Below are 19240 nucleotides of genomic sequence, written 5' to 3' on the forward strand. Positions count from 1 at the left end.
CACTGGTTTGTCCTTACCAATCCAGCACTTAAGTCACAATAGGAGGAAGTAATAACTAGCATTAAATGGAGAAAGTCTGCCTGCTGTTAGCTTTGGCATGGAAAATACCTGCCCCTAATGGAGTAGTAGTATATCTCAGCACAAGGAGAGTGAACCAGATGTGAGGTGCTGGAAATGGGTTAGAGCTAAGGAACATAGGATGAGTCAGAGTGTATGTTGGTTAAAAGAGATGCAGTGAGGAAGAGACGAGTAGAAGAGCAAAGAAATTCAGACTACATTAATTGTAAAGTGCCATTTCACTGCAAGCTTTTACTGATATGACCTCATGTAAACATCTGCATTATTAATGCTGCTTTAGGTAAACTTGTCAAATGTGAATGAACAGTCCGGCCAATTGCAAGGGGTGTTCTAGCCCCACAAATAATTCATTTTCTTATCTCCCCCCCATAGGTTTCACTGCAGACCTGCGGTCCAATACTGGTGGCCAGGCTTTTCCACAATGTGTCTTTGATCATTGGCAGATTTTGCCTGGAGACCCCTATGATGCTAACTCGCGTCCCTTTCAAGTTGTAGCTGAAACACGCAAACGCAAAGGCTTGAAGGAAGGCATTCCACCTCTGGACAACTTCCTAGACAAGTTGTAACTATAGCCTCATCCGGGTCAGGGGTGTCTATTGTAGTACTTAACTTCATCATGGAATTGGATTGCTTCATAAAGCCAGCAGAGAAGTGGGAAACTGAACAAAAAACTCCAAACGTCTAGCAATTATGTCACGTTCACCTAATGAGAAATAAAAGTATGTGTTGAACAGCTTATCTGGTGAAATTCTTGTATCTGCAATAAACAGCTGCTGCTCTCTGCTTTTCATTGCAAGAGTCCTGTGCAGCATATAATTCATCCAGGTTCATTTTGCAGAGACTTGATGGCCTCGTTCTAAAGCCCCTTTAGGTCTTTTTATCTTATTTCTGTTTGCTCCCTGGCACTAGTTTAACAGGTGATAAATATTGCTTCTACAGTCCACAGTTTAAGAAGTGTGTGCAAAATATCCCTGCAAGTATTAACTTCTGTTAGTACAAGTATATGGTTTAGAACTTGACTCAAGTTTCACAGAACTGCATTTGAACTCTGAAGAAAGGTAAGATACACATTTCCAATAAAAAATAGCACCTGACCCATCTCCTGCTTGCAGCATTACAACACAGTCATGTGAAGGGGGAAAACGCACACAAGCACTGAAGGGCAATCAACCTAGCATCAATCTTTAGCATCTGCCAGGACTTTGACTCCAGTGTCATAGCAGGTGAATCAAGCAGGGTATCCAGAGCACAGCCTTGTCCTGATTTCTTGGATGAGTTTCAGTTGGTACAGCTTGAGGACTTTGACAAGGTGCTTGGACAGGTTCGTGCAACCACTTCTGTGCTGGATCCTTGCTCTTCTTGGCTAATAAAAGCTAGCAGGGATGGAACAGCCGGCTGGGCCAGGGAAATGATTAATGTCTCTCTGCGAGAGGGGGTGGTCCCTGGCTGCCTGAAAGGCAGTAATGAGACCACTCCTGAAGAGACCCTCCTTGGACCCAGAAAATCTTAATAACTATAGGCTGGTAGCAATGTTCCATTCCTGGGCAAGGTCCTTGAACGAATGGTTGTGGGCCAGCTCCAGACGCTATTGGATGAGACCGATTATCTGGATCCATTTCAGTCGTGCTGAACTGGTGCCTGGCTGCGACAATGGACTGGATGAGGGCTAATAAACTGAGGCTCAATCCAGACAAGACTGATGGACTGGATGAGGGCTAATAAACTGAGGCTCAATCCAGACAAGACTGAGATGCTGCTAGTGGGTGGTTCTTCTGACCAGATGGTGGATGTCCAACCTGTCCTGGATGGGGTTGCACTCCCCCTGAAAGAGCAGGTTCATAGCTTGGGGGTTCTCCTAGAACCATCTCTGTCACTTGAGGCTCAGGTAGCCTCAATAGCATGGAGTGCCTTCTACCGACTTTGGTTGGTGGCCCAGCTGCGCCCCTATCTGGACAGGGATAACCTGGCTTCAGTTGTCCATGCTCTGGTAACCTCCAAGTCAGATTACTGCAATGCACTCTATGTGGGGCTGCCTTTGAAGATGGTTCGGAAACTGCAGCTTGTGCAAAATGCAGCAGCCAGATTGGTAACAGGGACCAGACGGTCTGAATATATAAAACCAATTCTGGCCCGCTTGCATTGGCTGCCTGTATGTTTCCGAGTTCGATTCAAGGTGCTGGTTTTAATCTATAAAGCCTTACACGGCTTGGGACCACAATACCTGATGGAACGCCTCTCCCGATACGAACCCACCCATACGCTATGCTCAACATCTAAGGCCCTCCTTGGGGTGCCTACTCCGAGGGAACCTCGGAGGCTGGCAACAAGGGAGAGGGCCTTCTCAGTGGTGGCCCCCAAATTAAGGAATGATCTTCATGACGAGGTACGCCTGGCGCCATCACTGTTATCTTCGGTGCCAGGTCAAGACTTTTCTCTCAGGCATTTTAGCATGTGTTTTTTTTAATTGTTTTAAATTTTTTAAAGTGTGTTTTAAATTGTTTTTAAAAGATGTGTTTTAAACGTGTATATTTGTTTTTAATGTTTTTAGTTACTGTAAACTGCCCAGAGAGCTTCAGCTATGGGGCGGTATGCAAATACAATAAATAATAGCAACCAGTATGGCTTTGAGAAGAAAGACCAGATTACTTTTAAGAAGTACAAATTAGCAGACATAAGGAGATTGGATGCAATGCAAGACTCATCATATAAGCCAACAATTCACTTTTGAGAATGTCATATAGACCAAGGTGGGATGTTTGGAGGTAGAACTGAAAAAAGGGAAACAACAAATGACATCCAACATTAGTTATACTCACTGAAAGCCATGGATTCAAGTTACTGCAATAGGTTTACTCCAAGTGTAACCAATGCTGGATGTCTCCATACCTGCAGGCAATTTGCCTACAAAATAGCAACAGAAGATCAGCACGGCAATGAAGGGGCAGAAGCTGCAGTTCAGTATTCAGCAATACCACAGAAAGAGTAATTTTAGAATTTTCAAGGAGGAAGGAGAGAATGTAAGAGATTGCAGCAAACAGCCTTTTTCAATGTTTTGGCTAGTTACCTTTTTGAAAATTATAGGAGATGCATGGCACTTCAGAATGCCCGCTGTACTGGTTAAAATTCTCTTCATAACTACTAGAAGGTACAGGAGCCTTTATCGTGAAAGGTTTGCAGGCCTGGTAAGGCAGAAATGGCTACCATAATTTCCTTCCCAACAGTCAAAAGAGATTAACTCCTTTTATATGACCTCTAGAATATGGTCTAAGTTACACAGCAAAAGTAAGTATGCAATTCCCTCCCAAGGAACTCATGTTAAGGTAGTGCTGCTTCTACTTTAAACATACCCTTCCAGAGAGGATCCCTTAAAAATTTCACTTGGTGCTTCTCAGGCACACAGCTTGGCTCAATGTTAACAAAACGCCTATTTGTTCCACATGGCTCCCCCCCCCCCCCAAATTGAGTATTCCCACCATTAACAGCCTCTGGGACAAATGCGTGGCAAGGATATTGCAGATGAAGCTGAACTCTCCCTCTTCCCAAGATGCTCAAGAATTGTCTATTAATGAGGGGGAAATCATGTTTTATGTATAACCCCCTTCCCCTGGAGATGTGATTTCATGATGGCTTCAAATGAACCAGGACTAACTGGATCATAGCATAAACCTTCCACCCACAGTACTCAAATAATTCATTAGTCTCTTCAAACGGGAACATTTATTATTATTTTTCCAAAGTAGGGATTTGACAAGACCCTAGTGCGAAATGCTATGTCATCTATGCAGTCAAGTATATCATTCTTATAACTATTATAAAGGGAATGAGGATCAATCTTCCTAGCAGCAGCTTGGCTTAAGTAATGTGGATTGTACAGCTGTAAAAAGTTTCTACCTCATGATAGGTACAAATCCTGGTGTGGATAACAAAATGTGGCATAACAAGTTAACACGGCAGGTGCTTAACACCACACTCAAATCTGAAGCACTGGCCGTTTTGCAGGACTTGGAGAAGCAGAATTTCTTTTCTTTGCCCGTTTCCTTCATCCAAGAATTGACAAAGCTGGAAGTGAATTGTTGGGCTTTGCATTCATAGTTTTGTGAACGTGAATTAGATGCATAAAGCAAATTTTGCATAGCATTCTTTCTCCCCACTTTTTTGTGGGTTTTTTTTTTAGTTAACTGAATAGTCTCGCAGCAGCATGAGCTTCCAAATAGGATATATGTATGTATATATCCATCCAGATTTGGAAAGGGGATGGTGACATGACTGGAGAGGAAGGGAAGAGGCAAACAGTTTATGCAACTATTATTTCACAAAAGTTCATCCTCCACTGAAGATTTATTCCAGGCCTTGGCAAAATGGTAAGAATTCAAACGCCAACTCCCTCTTGTCCTTACATCTGGAATAAACATAAGCTCCTTGTCATTCTCTGAAAAGTAAGTGCTTTTTAATTTTTTTTTTAAAAAAAACTGTTTACATTATTGCTAAATGTAACAAAAAAATTAAAGTTCACATATTGAATCCAGGCTGGAATCCACATAGTAAAACCATGTCAGTTTCTTCAGAACAAGCTTGAAGGGCTGATGTTCTCAAACAGATTATATTCTCCCCAAGCAGAGAAGGAAAAAACCCAAGACAACAAAAACAGAATCCTTCCAGTCAAGTCCCCACCTACCCCTTGTAGTAGTCTCGGTCCATGTACAGAGGGTAAAAGAATCCAAAGTGGATTTACCCCTCCCTTCAATAAATACTCAAAATAAAGTCCAAGGTACTGAAGGTCCAGGGATTTAGGCATATGAATAGAGAGCCCTGTGCAGTTCCAGATGGGCAGAGTTTTGCCAGCTTTCAGTCTAAAGAGATGATGTCTGGAATGTTGCTCCCGCTGCTGGTGATAACTGCCGTCTCGCTCCGGCCGGAGGAGCTAACGCGAGTGCTGCTCTCGTGGTGGCTGGTGGAGGTGATGATGTTGCTGGGGGTGGTGCTTGTTGGCAACGTTGAGGTGAGACTATCCAAAAACATAGGAGGACAGTACTGCTTGAAACAAACAATGATGCAGATAAGGAAGGGAGACTAGATGCACAGGGGGAAAAAAGTGCAAGCATCGGAGCTAGAGTAAGCAAACGGCATCAAGCTTCTGTTAAGACATATGCAACATGGTCATGCAAGCCACGAATAAATGGCTCACAGAATGATGTAGGATCACTCCAGTAGACAGGCACACTAAGGCAGCCTGCCAACGCAGTACATTATTTGCTATGTTCATCTCTAACCTAACTACAAACCCTCATGCTGCCTTATGGGCCTGGTTAAAGGGGAGGGGGGAAAAGAGGACAGCAGAGATCCAAATAAATTACATCAGTGGTTTCCAAACATGTCTCCCGTGGGCCACTTGAAAATTGCCAATGGTCTTGGCAGACCACTTAATGATCTGTCTGCCAGTTGTAGCAAGTTTAATACACTGTGCTAGACACTGTATGTTTTGAATTGAATTTTTATTGCTTCTTTTATTTCTTCTATTGTATTTTATCGTATTACAATCTGCAGTCCCTAGAATAAAATATAGCAATAAAAATAAATATAAAAATCAGTAAGAATATTTAATGCAAACATGCTGTGTACCACCTGAATGAAGCTTGTGGTCCACGAACCACAGTTTGAGAACCCCTGAATTAAATGATTAAAGTATTCCTTCATTAAATTATTTCTACTGCTTTAAATTTTTAAACACACATTTCACAGGGGATGTTAAACCAGCTACAGATCTAATAGGAGAATGCAACAAAGACACTGAGAAGGCAGTCAAGATCATTTTTAATACAGCACAAAATCTAAGACTATCAGGTATCAGGGTTTTTTCCCTTCACTCATTTCCAAATTATTCCAGTAAAATCAATGACTCTAAGCAACAAAAAAAGTAGAAGTTAATAATCTGTAATCAAAGTATTTACCTGTGGATCCACTGGGATTAAAGAAAGAAAATCCAAACCTAGAAGAGATATGCGTTGCCTTTAGAAAACAGATAACAGATTTCACAAAGTTACAGGGTGGCATGGGGTAAAGACTGACTAGGACTGGGGAAAACCAGGATTATTTTATTTACTTCAGTTCTAGCCTTCCCTTCCTCCAAGGAGCTGAAGGTGGCCTACAAGGCCTCTTCTCCCAGCCCCTCATCCTGATAGCAACTCTGTGAGATTAGGTTAGGCCTAAGAGCGAGGTCAAATGAGGCTAAGAGGTCAAATGAGGCTAAGAGCCCACAGGGTGGGTCAAGTGAGGTTTGTGGCCCAATAGGGATTTCAAACCTGGTCTTAGTTTGTCACTCTAACCACTATACCATAATGGCGCTCAAATCCAACTCAACCATGAAGCTTACTGGGTTACCTTGAGCCAATCATTGGCATGATTTACATCACATTAAACCACAGTTCAAAACAAACTATGGTTTAATGTGAACAAGCAATGTCCTAGTGCACAGTGCTCAAAGGTTCCTGCAGACCTCCTCCCCCATTCCTGGTACTGTCTTGCCATAGATGAAACAAGCCAGATTCTGGCTTGTTGTGTTGACAGAACCCAGACTCATGGGTTGTTTCCTCAAAACAAACACAAGTGGTAACAAGGTTTGTGATGAGAGTTGGTAGTCCAAAGCATCTGGAGGGCAGCACTCCAAGGAAGACGGTTCTGTGCTACATATATGCTTTACCACCAAACTGTGGCACCTTCCTGCAATAAAGCTAGCTCAACCACCACCCACAGCTTATGCCTCTTCAGCAAAGGAAGGAAGACACTAGCCAATTAATTAGGTAAGCAACCTGAGAAAGAGGGCAGACGTGGTTCAAAAACGTGATATAAGCAAGTATCCAAGCCAAAGCATTTGCTGTTTATCCTCAGGCATACTGTGCACAATTTGCTAAGTGTGTAAACATTGCTTTTCAATCCAAGATTTGCCACTCCGTGAACCCTAGTGCCTTGCACCTAGGTTGTACTAGATTTTCCGCTGGTTCTATACAGCGTGACTACTGTTACAAAAAAAATGCATGCCAAAGACACATATCACTTTAAACAAAAAGGTGGATGGCTGGAAATCGATCTTTTGTTGATAACACTGAAGACTGTAAGGTAATTATGACTGCAATATTGCAAATGAATTAGACCTCAATAAAATATATGGATTTATAAAAGGTTGCAAGAATAATCAGATATTTATTGAAACTGGGAAGAGATGCACTACAAAAGAGTGAAAGAAGAAAAAGACATAACATGTAACTGATTAGTTATCTTGAGAATGCACTTAAGTATAGAGTAGCTATTCTAAATTTTGGATTTGGAAAACAGAACCAGGGAATTGAACCTGACAGGGAACTGAAACCTGGAAAAAAAAAAAGATCATCTCAGTGCAACAGTAGAGAAATTTAAGTCTGCAACAAAAGTAGATTGTACATGTTGCAATGGTATTTTGGAAAAAGTAGGAAGGAAGCTGAGCCTTCAGACACTTACCCAAATTAGCTTTTTAAGTTGCGTTTGCTCCAATTACTATCAGAATGAGTTCGGAGAAAAAAGTCTTACTTACCAGGCAAATCTGATGAAATACTTGATATTGGTGGGTGATGGAATGGTACAGGGTAGTCAGTTAATGATGGCGGAATAGCAGTAGGATCCACTGTGCTCACTCCAGGCACTCGTACAGTAGATGGCTGATACATGAGCACCCTGTACAAAACAGCAGGTCGGAAGTCACAAACAACCCAGCAGCTGGCAGGAAGGCTAAGCTGTGCACAGCACAGCACTCTTGGGCCTAAGACCACTAGAACATGCACAGCCAGTGTGGGGCGACTCCCTGCTTTTCTGTCTATTTAGATGCCCATCCTGTAAGCATGGCCCAAAGCAGGCGCTCACGATGATTCACAAAACTATGTACTTTGAAAATTCCAATCAAAGCTATATTTAACACCAGAGTTAACAGATGTTATTTCACAGCAAACGCTGAACTGTGCGTTAACGTATCATCATCTATATGTAGACAGCAAAAGCCACTTGTGCATGTAGTACTGATGAGAACAGATGGAAACCTTGCATAACAAAGCCCCATTTTATTTTACAATCTGAACTGGTCTGCTCCAAAAACAAATTCTCCTGAATTACACAATTCCTCCATAAGGCATTCATTGCCTATTTAGAATCTAAACTAGCCAGGACTGTGTGTAAAGCCACAATTCCTTAGGAGTACAGAAAAAGATCAGAATGTGAAACTCAATGCAGAGTTCAGCCATTCATACGCCCAGCATTTGGAACCAGAACTTCAAGCCCACAAGGTAGAAAGGGAGCTGTCAGACCATTGGTCCATCTAGTCCAGTGTTGTCTAACCACTGGGCCCCTCTCCCCAAATTTGTCATTTAAAAAGTTTTTCAAAAAATTCTCAACCATTCCTACGGGTCCTCCGCTGTGTTGGCAAGATGCCAAGAGATTTTCTGTGCCCTCCCGAGGACCCCCAATTTTGTTTCCATAAAAGAAATTACTGACTGCTCCCACAGGTACCATACCACACTGTGAAATCAAGATACTTTTTTTTGTGGCCCCCAAGGCTAACTAAAACTTGTCCTTTCTTTTTCTGTTTTTACTGTCCCCTCCTTTGTGATGTCAAAAGGGTTGTCACTTTCACCAAGACTTGTCCCCTTTTTAAAAAAACAAAACACAGGCCACTCCCACTCACTGACCATAGATCAAAGCTGCCTCTGCCTAAGTTGGCTGCAGGAATCCAGACAAGACTCTTCCCTAGTCTTAAAGATGCCAGAGGCTGAACCTGGGACTGTTGCATATGCAGCAGATGCTCTACCACTTCCCAAATTTGCTCTCTATCAGCATCATTTCCACAGGCCACAGAATTCAACACTACTTCCATTTCTCAGGATTCAATGGGTACAGCACATACATTGCACATAGAAGGTTCCAGGTGCCACTCCAGCAAATTCATTTTTGGATAGCTGGGCTGAGAAAGAGTTGGAGTACCCGATTAGGAAAACCATCTTAATATGTATGAGATCATATGAAGTAGTCTTTCCCACTGTAAAACTGTAGACAAAGAAAAAGGCAATGGAGAGGGAAGTGATAATTAGCTGTGAGCAGTCAGCTGCATTGAAAATGGTTGCGAATTCATAGCAGCATCACATTATTCTGCTCAGAGTAGAGAGGGGCATCTTCTGGTATTCAAAACAATCTCCTTCTACTTCCAGACCAAAGACCAACTGGCATGCTAATGGCCATGCTGCAGTTTGCATGATGTGGTGTTGGCACTGTGTCAGAAGCAGCTGAAACAGCCAACCTAACTAAGGGATAGAAACGATCATTTGGAGAGGTGAACATGATACTTTAATACACAAATCCACGTTTCACACCGCCCAAATCTAACGAAAACTACTAAAGGTAGAGATGACTTTGTGAGGACTAAGCCACTGTGTTTAGATTAAGGTGGGGCTAATCACTTGGGAGTACTTTTATTAGGAAATTCTTATCTACAAACTGACTTGAAAGATGGAAGACTTGTAAGGACTAGCCAACACCAACAGAAAATAACAGACTGACCTTTTCTGGGTTAGGGTTAAGAAATTACATCAGCATAGTTTGTAATGAAGTGAGCAATTTGGGACTCCTGCTCAACACAGACCACCTCTTGGGATAAACAGGAACCATATAAGGCAGTTTGCTAAACCAGAGGCAAGAGATGACATCTTTCTTTTTGGAGGGGGGGGGAGTTGGTTGGCAGAGGGAGAACGAAAGTGGGATGAGAGTTAAACAGGAATTGATTTGGCTAATGAGTTAGGGGGGTAATTAGCCAGGCCCAACCATGGCAGCCATTTTGTGGCAGTGGCCATGATAGTTCCTCAAATATCTAAATGTGCCCATGGCCCCCAAAAGGTTGGCAACTCCTGGGATAAAGAACGGATGTGTCAATGGTAGCTACCAGGCTGGGTTCCAGCATAGGCCCTGCCTAACTAATCTCCTAGATATCACTCCAGAGCAGGTTGAGAGAAAGTTAAATGTGTGGTCTTACCCAGAGGAATATCTGGACAGCAGCCTGTATCATAGTAATTGCCTCAATTATGCTGAGTTCAAACTGCAAGCACGTGAGGAGCATGGCAGAAGAGCCATAGTTAAATATGTCTCTGGGTCCTGTCACATATAAACAAGGACTGCTGATTCGTAATCACGTCTCCTTTAAAAAAATGAGATGCGATCATGCATCTTGTACCAATACCCAGTTTCCACAAGGAGGAAATAGTCTTAATAGCTCACATATTAGCAGAGAAAATGCAAAAACAGTACAGTGTTATGCTAACCTTTATCTATTTATTTTGTCTATAGTCATCAGGTGGAATGGGGGGGGGGAAGACTGCTGGAAAGTAAGGCAAAATGACTTTCTGGGAGCAAGGATGACCCTTGCTGTAAAGGAGTGATTTGTTCTTAAAATTATAGTGTCTTTTTGAACTATGCACAGTTCCTTAAGCACCGACAAGGCCTTACTGGAGGCTGTTGGGGGAACTGTCTGCCTAAGTGGGTGGACTGAGCTCTGCAGGTGTGAAGCGCTCAGAAGCCAAAGCGCTAGCAATGCCCTTTTGTTGGAAACCCCACAAATGAATCCAAAGACAAAGGCCCGGCTATCCTTCCACCTTGTACTCTTATCTCCTCAGGATAACTAAAAACGAAGGCTTTTTTTTGTCTATATGTAAAAATGCAGACAGAAGAACAGGACAGTTCTGGAGAAGAGAAAGTGCCCATGAGAGAAGTAGGACAAAAGATCCTTAGAGCTAAGGAGCTTTGCTTGAGCCTGCAGTTTGGGATAAGGCTGGACAGGAACGGGGACATGTGCTTTCTTCCATGGAGGGCACATCACATGCCTGTTTTGCATTGTCCTGTGTTCTAGAGCAGGGGTGACTCACCTGCAGGTCATATCCAGCCTCCCCAAGAGTTTTTTGTGGCCCCCATTTTTAAAAGAATTATTGATTGTTCCTAAGGATTTCCTCCCCCCTTTAGGATGCACACCTTAACGTGGTGGTGGTGGTGGTGGTGGGGTTGAGAGTGTTGAAGAAGCTGAGAGCAATGCCGTCAGGAGTCTAGACCAAAAGGCTAGACTCCTAGCAGGGGCACCCATGGCGGAATGGTCAAACCTGAGACACCAGACTAAGATGCATCCAAACTCAGAGGAAGGCAATGGTAAACCACCTCTGAATACCTCTTACCACGAAAACCCTATGAATAGAGTATCCAAAATGCAACACGAGATAGTGCTGGAAGATGAGACCCCCAGGTCAGAAGGCACTCACCAAGCTACTGGGGAAGAACAAAGGGCAAGTACGAGTAGCGCTGTGACTAATGACGCAGCTGGGTCAAAGCCGAAAGGAAGCCCAGAGGCTGATGCACACAGATGCGAAATGAGAGTCCGGACTTGTACGACGCACACAGTAGGAACATGGAATGTGAGAAGCATGAACCAGGGAAAGTTAGAAATTGTCAAGCAAGAAATGGAGCGTATCAAAATTACAATACTTGGCGTGAGTGAATTAAAATGGACTGGAATGGGACATTTTCAATCAGGCAACTACAAAATATTTTATGCAGGAAATGAAAAATCAAGAAGAAGAAGAAACGCGGTTGCTTTAATAGTGAGAAGTGATGTAGCAAAAGCAATTAGGAGCTACAATGCAAGGTCTGAGCGAGTGATATCAATGAGATTAAACGGGAAACCTATTAACATAACTATCATCCAAGTCTACGCTCCAACATCAAATGCAGAAGAAGAAGATTTGGAGAGATTTTACACAGAAGTACAGGAGGAAATTGATCACACACCAAAACAAGATATGATGATAATCATGGCGGACTGGAATGCAAAAATAGGGAACAGAGAAGAACTAGGAATTGTGGGGAAATGGGGCTTAGGAGACAGAAATGAAGCAGGAGACAGACTTATTGAATTCTGTGAAGCCAATGATTTGTTTCTTGCCAACACAGTTTTTGAGCAACCAAAAAGACGACTGTACACGTGGACATCACCAGATGGTCAATATAGGAATCAAATTGATTATATAATTGGAAACAGGAGATGGAGAAGTTCCATACTTGCTGCAAAAACAAGACCAGGAGCAGACTGCGGTACAGATCATGAACTGATCGTATCGAAAATCAGCGTAAAGCTAAAGAAGAACAAAGCACTCATAATGCCAAAATACAATTTAAATAACAGCCCAGAAGAATACAAAGATCAAATAAGAAACAGGTTTGAGGCTTTAAACTTAGTTGAGAGAACCAGAAGAACTATGGACTGAAGTCAGACTCATGATCAGGGAAGAATGCAAAAAGACAATACCTCTAGTTAAAAAGAGAGAAAGACCTCAATGCATGACTGAAGAAACTCTTCAAATGGTTAAAGAGAGAAGGAAAGCAAAAGCAAAAGGAGATAGAAACATGGTCAGAACCCTAAATGCAACTATACAACAACTAATACGTAGGGACAAAGGAAACTGTTACAATAGTTATTGTATAGAAATAGAAAAGGACAACAAAATGGGAAGAACAAGAGCCCTGTTCCAAAAGATTAGAGAAATGAAAGGGAAATTTAAACCACGAGTAGGGATGTTGAATAATCAACAGGGGAACACACTGACTGAGATGAAATAAAAGGAAGATGGAAGCAATACACTGAGGATGACAGATTCATTCACGGAGGAACCATATGATGAAGAACCAGAAATTTTAGAATGTGAGGTGAAAGCTGCTCTTAAAATTCTTGGAAGAAACAAATCACCAGGAATGGACGGCATACCAATAGAGTTGCTACAAGCTACTGAGACTGAATCTGTCCACATTTTGACAAAAATTTGTGAAGAAATATGGAAAACAAAACAATGGCCCACAGACTGGAAGCGTTCAATATATATCCCACTTCCATAGAAAGGGGATCCCAGAGAATGCAGTAATTACCGAACTATTGCCTTAATATCCCATGCAAGTAAAGTAATGCTCAAGATTCTACAGCAAAGGCTCTTAAGAACATAAGAACATAAGAAGAGCCTACTGGATCAGGCCAGTGGCCCATCAAGTCCAGCATCCTGTTCTCACAGTGGCCAACCAGGTGCCTGGGGGAAGCCCGCAAGCAGGACCCGAGTGCAAGAACACTCTCCCCTCCCGAGGCTTCTGGCAACTGGTTTTCAGAAGCATGCTGCCTCTGACTAGGGTGGCACAGCACAGCCATCATGGCTAGTAGCCATTGATAGCCCTGTCCTCCATGAATTTGTCTAATCTTCTTTTAAAGCCATCCAAGCTGGTGGCCATTACTGCATCTTGTGGGAGCAAATTCCATAGTTTAACTATGCGCTGAGTAAAGAAGTACTTCCTTTTGTCTGTCCTGAATCTTCCAACATTCCGCTTCTTTGAACGTCCATGAGTTCTAGTATTATGAGAGAGGGAGAAAAACTTTTCTCTATCCACTTTCTCAATGCCAAGCATAATTTTATACCCTTCTATCATGTCTCCTCTGACCCGCCTTTTCTCTAAACTAAAAAGCCCCAAATGCTGCAACCTTTCCTCGTAAGGGAGTCACTCCATCCCCTTGATCATTCTGGTTGCCCTCTTCTGAACCTTTTCCAACTCTATAATATCCTTTTTGAGATGAGGCGACCAGAACTGTACACAGTATTCCAAATGCGGCCGCACCATAGATTTATACAACGGCATTATGATATCAGCTGTTTTATTTTCAATACCTTTCCTAATTATCCCTAGCATGGAATTTGCCTTTTTCACAGCTGTCGCACACTGGGTCGACATTTTCATCATGCTATATATATATGGAGCGAGAAATGCCAGACGTCCCAGCTGGATTTAGAAAGGGAAGAGGCACCAGAGATCATATCGCAAACCTATGTTGGATAATGGAACGGACCAAGGAATTTCAGAAGAAAATCACCCTGTGCTTTATAGACTACAGCAAAGCCTTTGACTGTGTAGGTCATGAAAAACTATGGAATGCTTTAAAAGAAATGGGGGTGCCACAGCATCTGATTGTCCTGATGTGCAACCTATACTCTGCACAAGAGGCTACTGTAAGGACAGAATATGGAGAAACCGATTGGTTCCCCATTGGAAAGGGTGTGAGACAGGGTTGTATTTTATCACCCTATTTGTTTAATCTGTACGCAGAACATATCATACGGAAAGTGGGATTGGACCAAGATGAAGGAGGTGTGAAAATTGGAGGGAGAAACATCAATAATTTAAGATATGCAGACGATACCATACTCTTAGCAGAAACCAGTAACTATTTGAAAAGAATGCTGATTTATTTTATTTATTTATTTCATTTCATGTATAAACCGCCCATAGCTAATAGCTCTCTGGGCGGTGAACAAAGCAAGATTAAAATACAATATTACAATAAAAGCAATAACTGATGAAAGTTAAAGAGAAAAGCACAAAAGCAGGACTACAGCTGAACGTCAAGAAGACTAAAGTAATGACAACTGAAGATTTATGTAACTTTACAGTTGACAATGAGGACATTGAACTTGTCAAGGATTATCAATACCTTGGCACAGTCATTAACCAAAATGGAGACAATAGTCAAGAAATCAGAAGAAGGCTAAGACTGGGGAAGGTAGCTGTGAGAGAACTAGAAAAGGTCCTCAAATGCAAAGGTGTATCACTGAACACCAAAGTCAGGATCATTCAGACCATGGTATTCCCGATCTCTATGTATGGATGTGAAAGTTGGACAGTGAAAAAGGCGGATAAGAGAAAAATCAACTCATTTGAAATGTGGTGCTGGAGGAGAGCTTTGCGCATACCATGGACTGTGAAAAAGACAAATAATTGGGTGTTAGAACAAATTAGACCAGAACTATCACTTGAAGCGAAAATGTTGAAACTGAGCTTATCATACTTTGGACACATCATGAGAAGACATGATTCACTAGAAAAGACAATAATGCTGGGAAAAACAGCAGGGAGTAGAAAAACAGGAAGGCCAAACAAGAGATGGATTGATTCCATAAAGGAAGCCACAGACCTGAACTTACAAGATCTGAGCAGGGTGGTTCATGACACATGCTCTTGGAGGTCGCTGATTCATAGGGTTGCCATAAGTCGTTATCAACTTGAAGGCACATAACAACAACAAAAGGATTTCCTGTTGTGTTGCCAAAAGGTTTTCTATAGGTCTCAAGGCCCCTCCCCCAATTTCTTTTTGTTAAAAAAATAATTTTAAAAAAGTACTGCTATGATTCTTTGATGCCAAAACATGGAGAAAATAGCAGTTTTGCTTGCCTAAACACAGTATCTGTAATCAAACAGGAAATAATTACGGAAGAGGCTCCTAATAAAGCAAGGCAGAGAGAGATCTGTTCTCCAGGCCTACTGAAGGCTATACAAGCAGGAATGCAAAAGCCAAACACAGGATGATGGCGTGGGGACCAATAGACCAACAAACCAGGAGAGACAACATTATTCACTTGAAAATTAACCAACCCTTTGGTGGGACTTGCTTGTGTGTCAGACATATATATGCACTTCCTTTTGGGAGACGGATCTTCCTCTTCATCAGACGAGCTCTCAACAGTGAGGTCAATGACATCAACTTTCTTCTTGCTGACCTCACTGATGGGCATGGAGCATGGCTTGCTGACCATGCTGGAACCTGGAAAGAAAAAGCACAACCAACAGAGAAGCCAGCTATAAGATTGTCCGTCTATGGGAATAAGGAAATGTGCACTTTTAAGAATAAGTTTGATAGGGGTAAATTGCAAAATGCTTGTCCAAAGTGCAACAAAGCTGATATTTACTGAGAGTTAAGGGGTCCCTCCCACAACAGAAGCCATCTGGCAAAACTGTGCTTGAACACAGAGTGGCTACCCCCCTTTTCTTCCTAACAATGACTAGCACTAAGTAAAGAGAAAGGAACATTGGTACTCCCTGGCAAGATTTATTTTTGTTGGTGAGCAGGCTGGGCTTTTGCCTCCTACTTGCTGAAGAGGCAGGAAACAGCTGACTAAACTTTTTGATACTTTTGTTTCCTCGGAGTGAACCCATCCCAATTCTGTCCTATGCACAAGCTCTTGGTAAAGAAACATGAAACTTCCTTATTCAGAAAAAACGTAAGGCACAGGGAGGGGGGATTCCTTGGGGAGTGTTTGATATGCGTGGACAACAGTGCAGAAGAGTCTGGGTGCCGTCCATGAAAAGGATTAAGGAGAAGGAGGAAACCACTGACTGACAGTAAGAAGGGGGCCAGGATACTCTTTGTACACCAGCAAGAAGAAACCTTCACAGTATTTCTTACTTTGTTGACGTGGGAGGATATCCAAGGTGGGATGTGTGTCCAGAAGCAATCTGATATCCCATCCAGGCTGAGTGGCTGTTTCATGACAGAGTAGTACATTTGTAACACTCTCCTCCCCAAACCTGCCTTTGTGGAGGCATTGCCTAACTTGTAGCACGGGGGTGAGAAATCTCTGGCCCACAGGCCAATCCTGGCCTGGCACAGGGTCCAATGTGGCTTACAGGGCCATTTCCCCAAACCACACCTACCTGTCAATCAGGTGACATTACTGGGTGGGGTTCAATCATGCTGGATATTGCTTCATCAGCGCATTCCCCTGCAGGGAACATGCTGGTGAAACAAACCCATTCCCCCCATCCCTGCAAGTCAACTTTGACAGGTGGGCAGGGCAGTCCACCTATAAGTCACCTGGCATTAGATGAGTGACAGGTGGGTAGGCCTGCCAAAACAACAAAGTTAGCCCATGGGGTGGGTGGGAGATAATTATATGGCCTACTTGGCCAAATTGTTCCCTACCCATTATAGTGTTTTATGGCCGCCTGGCTAATATCAGAGATCAGGCTTTTTTTGATGGGACACTGAGGCAGCTTCACATGCTAGCCCAGCCTTTCCCAACTAGCACAACTCCCATCAGCCTCAGCCAGCATTGCCAATGGTCAGGAAAGATGGGAATTGTGGTCCAACAACACCTGGTGGCCCACTAGTTGGGAAAGGCTGTGCTAGAGTAATACATGCCTTTCCTTTGGGGTCTGCGGTTGATCTTTTGTTCTTTTACAGCATCAAAGAGCACTGTAGATGCATATGCAAGATTGTATTCTGGAAGGGAGGGCATCTACACCACTGCTGAAGGATTATTCATGTTTCAGGATGCTCTTCAGTTTCGACACAGCTAGGCATAGCCATGCTGGGTTCAGGTGACAAACTGATCTTTGTGCAACTCTTAGTAAGGGAAGAAGCCATGGTTGCGCTGATGCTAGGTGGACTATTTCTGAGAACCAGAGTCTCCTTGACCAGAATAGAGCTATGGTGACAACCAATGCCTATTTGCTTCAGATTCTGCATTAATATCCTCACTAGGAGAGGAGGGAAGGTGTAGAGCAGTCAGTGGCTTTGCTGTCATGGAAACATGAACTGCTCCCTCTGACAGGAATCAGGAAAACAATCTTGGGGTTTCACAGTTTATGGGGGAGGCAAGGGGTGGGTGGGCCAAAATGTCTCTGAATTGTTTTGAGCAAAGTTGGGTTGAGGCTTCATTCGAATGGATCCAAATCCTGATGGCTGAGCCAGCCCTCTTTGGAACTAAATACATGCCTGCATAGAGTACAGCAACAGACAGACAACTGATTCAACTTAGGAGAGTCAAGTAATTGCGTCCTGTTCAGAAAGCAGGGTATGGTTTGCCCTTGCTTGTCAATATGGACCTTTGCGGTGGTATTGCCTGTTTTGATGAGGGTGTGGGATTGGCAAGTCAAGTGCAGGAAGGTGTTAGGGCTAGCAAAGTCCTGTGAAGTTCCAGCCAGTTAATGCTGTGTTTGGACTCAGTTTATCAAGTTACTGAACAAGTTCCAAGCAGTGCACGTCCTATGCCCAGAGGATGGCGTCTGTGGTGATAAGGATAAGAACATAAGAAGAGCCCTGCTGGATCAGGCCAGTGGCCCATCTAATCCAGCATCCTGTTCTCAGTGGTCAACCAGGTGCCTGGGGGAAGCCCGCAAGCAGGACCTGAGTGCAAGAACACTCTCCCCTCCTGAGGCTTCCGGCAACTGGTTTTCAGAAACATACTGCGTCTGACTAGGGTGGCAGAGCACAGCCATCATGGCTAGTAGCCATTGATAGCCCTGTCCTCCATGAATTTGCCCAATCCTCTTTCAAAGCCATCCAAGCTGGTGGCCATTACTGCATCTTGTGGGAGCAAATTCCATAGTTTAACTATGCGCTGAGTAAAGAAGTACTTCCTTTTGTCTGTCCTGAATCTTCCAACTTTCAACTTCTTTGAATGTCCACGAGTTCTAGTATTATGAGAGAGGAAGAAAAACTTTTCTCTATCCACTCCCAATGCCATGCATAATTTTATACATTTCTATCGTGTCTCCTCTGACCCGCCTTTTCTCTAAACTAAAAAGCCCCAAATGCTGCAACCTTTCCTCATAAGGGAGTTGCTCCATCCCCTTGATCATTCTGGTTGCCCTCCTCTGAACCTTTTCCAACTCTATAATATCATTTTTGAGATGAGGCGACCAGAACTGTACACAGTATTCCAAATGCGGCCGCACCATAGATGTATACCACGGCATTATGATATCGGCTGTTTTATTTTCAATACCTTTCCTAATTATGGCTAGCATGGAATTTGCCTTTTTCACAGCTGCTGCACACTGGGTCGACATTTTCATTGTGCTGTCCACTACAACCCCGAGGTCTCTCTCCTGGTTGGTCACCGCCAGTTCAGACCCCATGAGCATATATGTGAAATTAAGATTTTTTGCTCCAATATGAATAATTTTACACTTGTTTATATTGAATTGCATTTCCATTTTTCCGCCCATTCACTCAGTTTGGAGAGGTCTTTTTGGAGCTCTTCACAAACCCTTTTTGTTTTAACAACCCTGAACAATTTAGTGTCGTCAGCAAACTTGGCCACTTCACTGCTCACTCCTAATTCTAGGTCATTAATGAACAAGTTGAAAAGTACAGGTCCCAATACCGATCCTTGAGGGACTCCACTTTCTACAGCCCTCCATTGGGAAAACTGTCCGTTTATTCCTACTCTCTGCTTTCTGCTTCTTAACCAATTCCTTATTAACAAGAGGACCTCTCCTCTTATTCCATGACTGCTAAGCT

At 43.0% G+C, this 19240-nt stretch overlaps 2 protein-coding genes across 7 annotated transcripts in view; one reads left to right on the forward strand and one right to left on the reverse strand.

Moving 5' to 3' along the window:
- LOC133379166 (elongation factor 2-like) overlaps positions 1 to 814 on the forward strand; it is a 35307-nt gene extending 34493 nt beyond the window's left edge. The window contains exon 15 of the mRNA XM_061613880.1: positions 451 to 814. Within this exon, the coding sequence (XP_061469864.1) occupies positions 451 to 644 (194 nt within the window). The 3' untranslated portion in view covers positions 645 to 814. The remainder of the gene's footprint in view (positions 1 to 450) is intronic.
- A 2962-nt stretch (positions 815 to 3776) lies between these two features.
- The window catches only part of LOC133379171 (E3 SUMO-protein ligase PIAS2), a 43638-nt gene continuing 28174 nt past the window's right edge, over positions 3777 to 19240 (reverse strand). The window contains exons 11-14 of one of the 6 annotated variants that reach the window (XM_061613903.1): positions 15589 to 15757; positions 7643 to 7782; positions 6027 to 6064; positions 3777 to 5112 (exon numbers count right to left, since the gene is read on the reverse strand). In XM_061613903.1, coding sequence (XP_061469887.1) covers positions 4924 to 5112; positions 6027 to 6064; positions 7643 to 7782; positions 15589 to 15757 — 536 coding nt within the window. In that variant the 3' untranslated portion in view covers positions 3777 to 4923. Of the gene's footprint in view, positions 5149 to 6026; positions 6065 to 7642; positions 7783 to 9012; positions 9142 to 10064; positions 10283 to 15588; positions 15758 to 19240 lie in introns of those variants that run through there. The other 5 variants (XM_061613894.1, XM_061613912.1, XM_061613920.1 and 2 more) reach the window with 5 other exon arrangements.

This window comes from Rhineura floridana, chromosome 1 (assembly GCF_030035675.1).
Source record: "Rhineura floridana isolate rRhiFlo1 chromosome 1, rRhiFlo1.hap2, whole genome shotgun sequence".
Classification (NCBI taxonomy): Eukaryota; Metazoa; Chordata; class Lepidosauria; order Squamata; family Rhineuridae; genus Rhineura; species Rhineura floridana.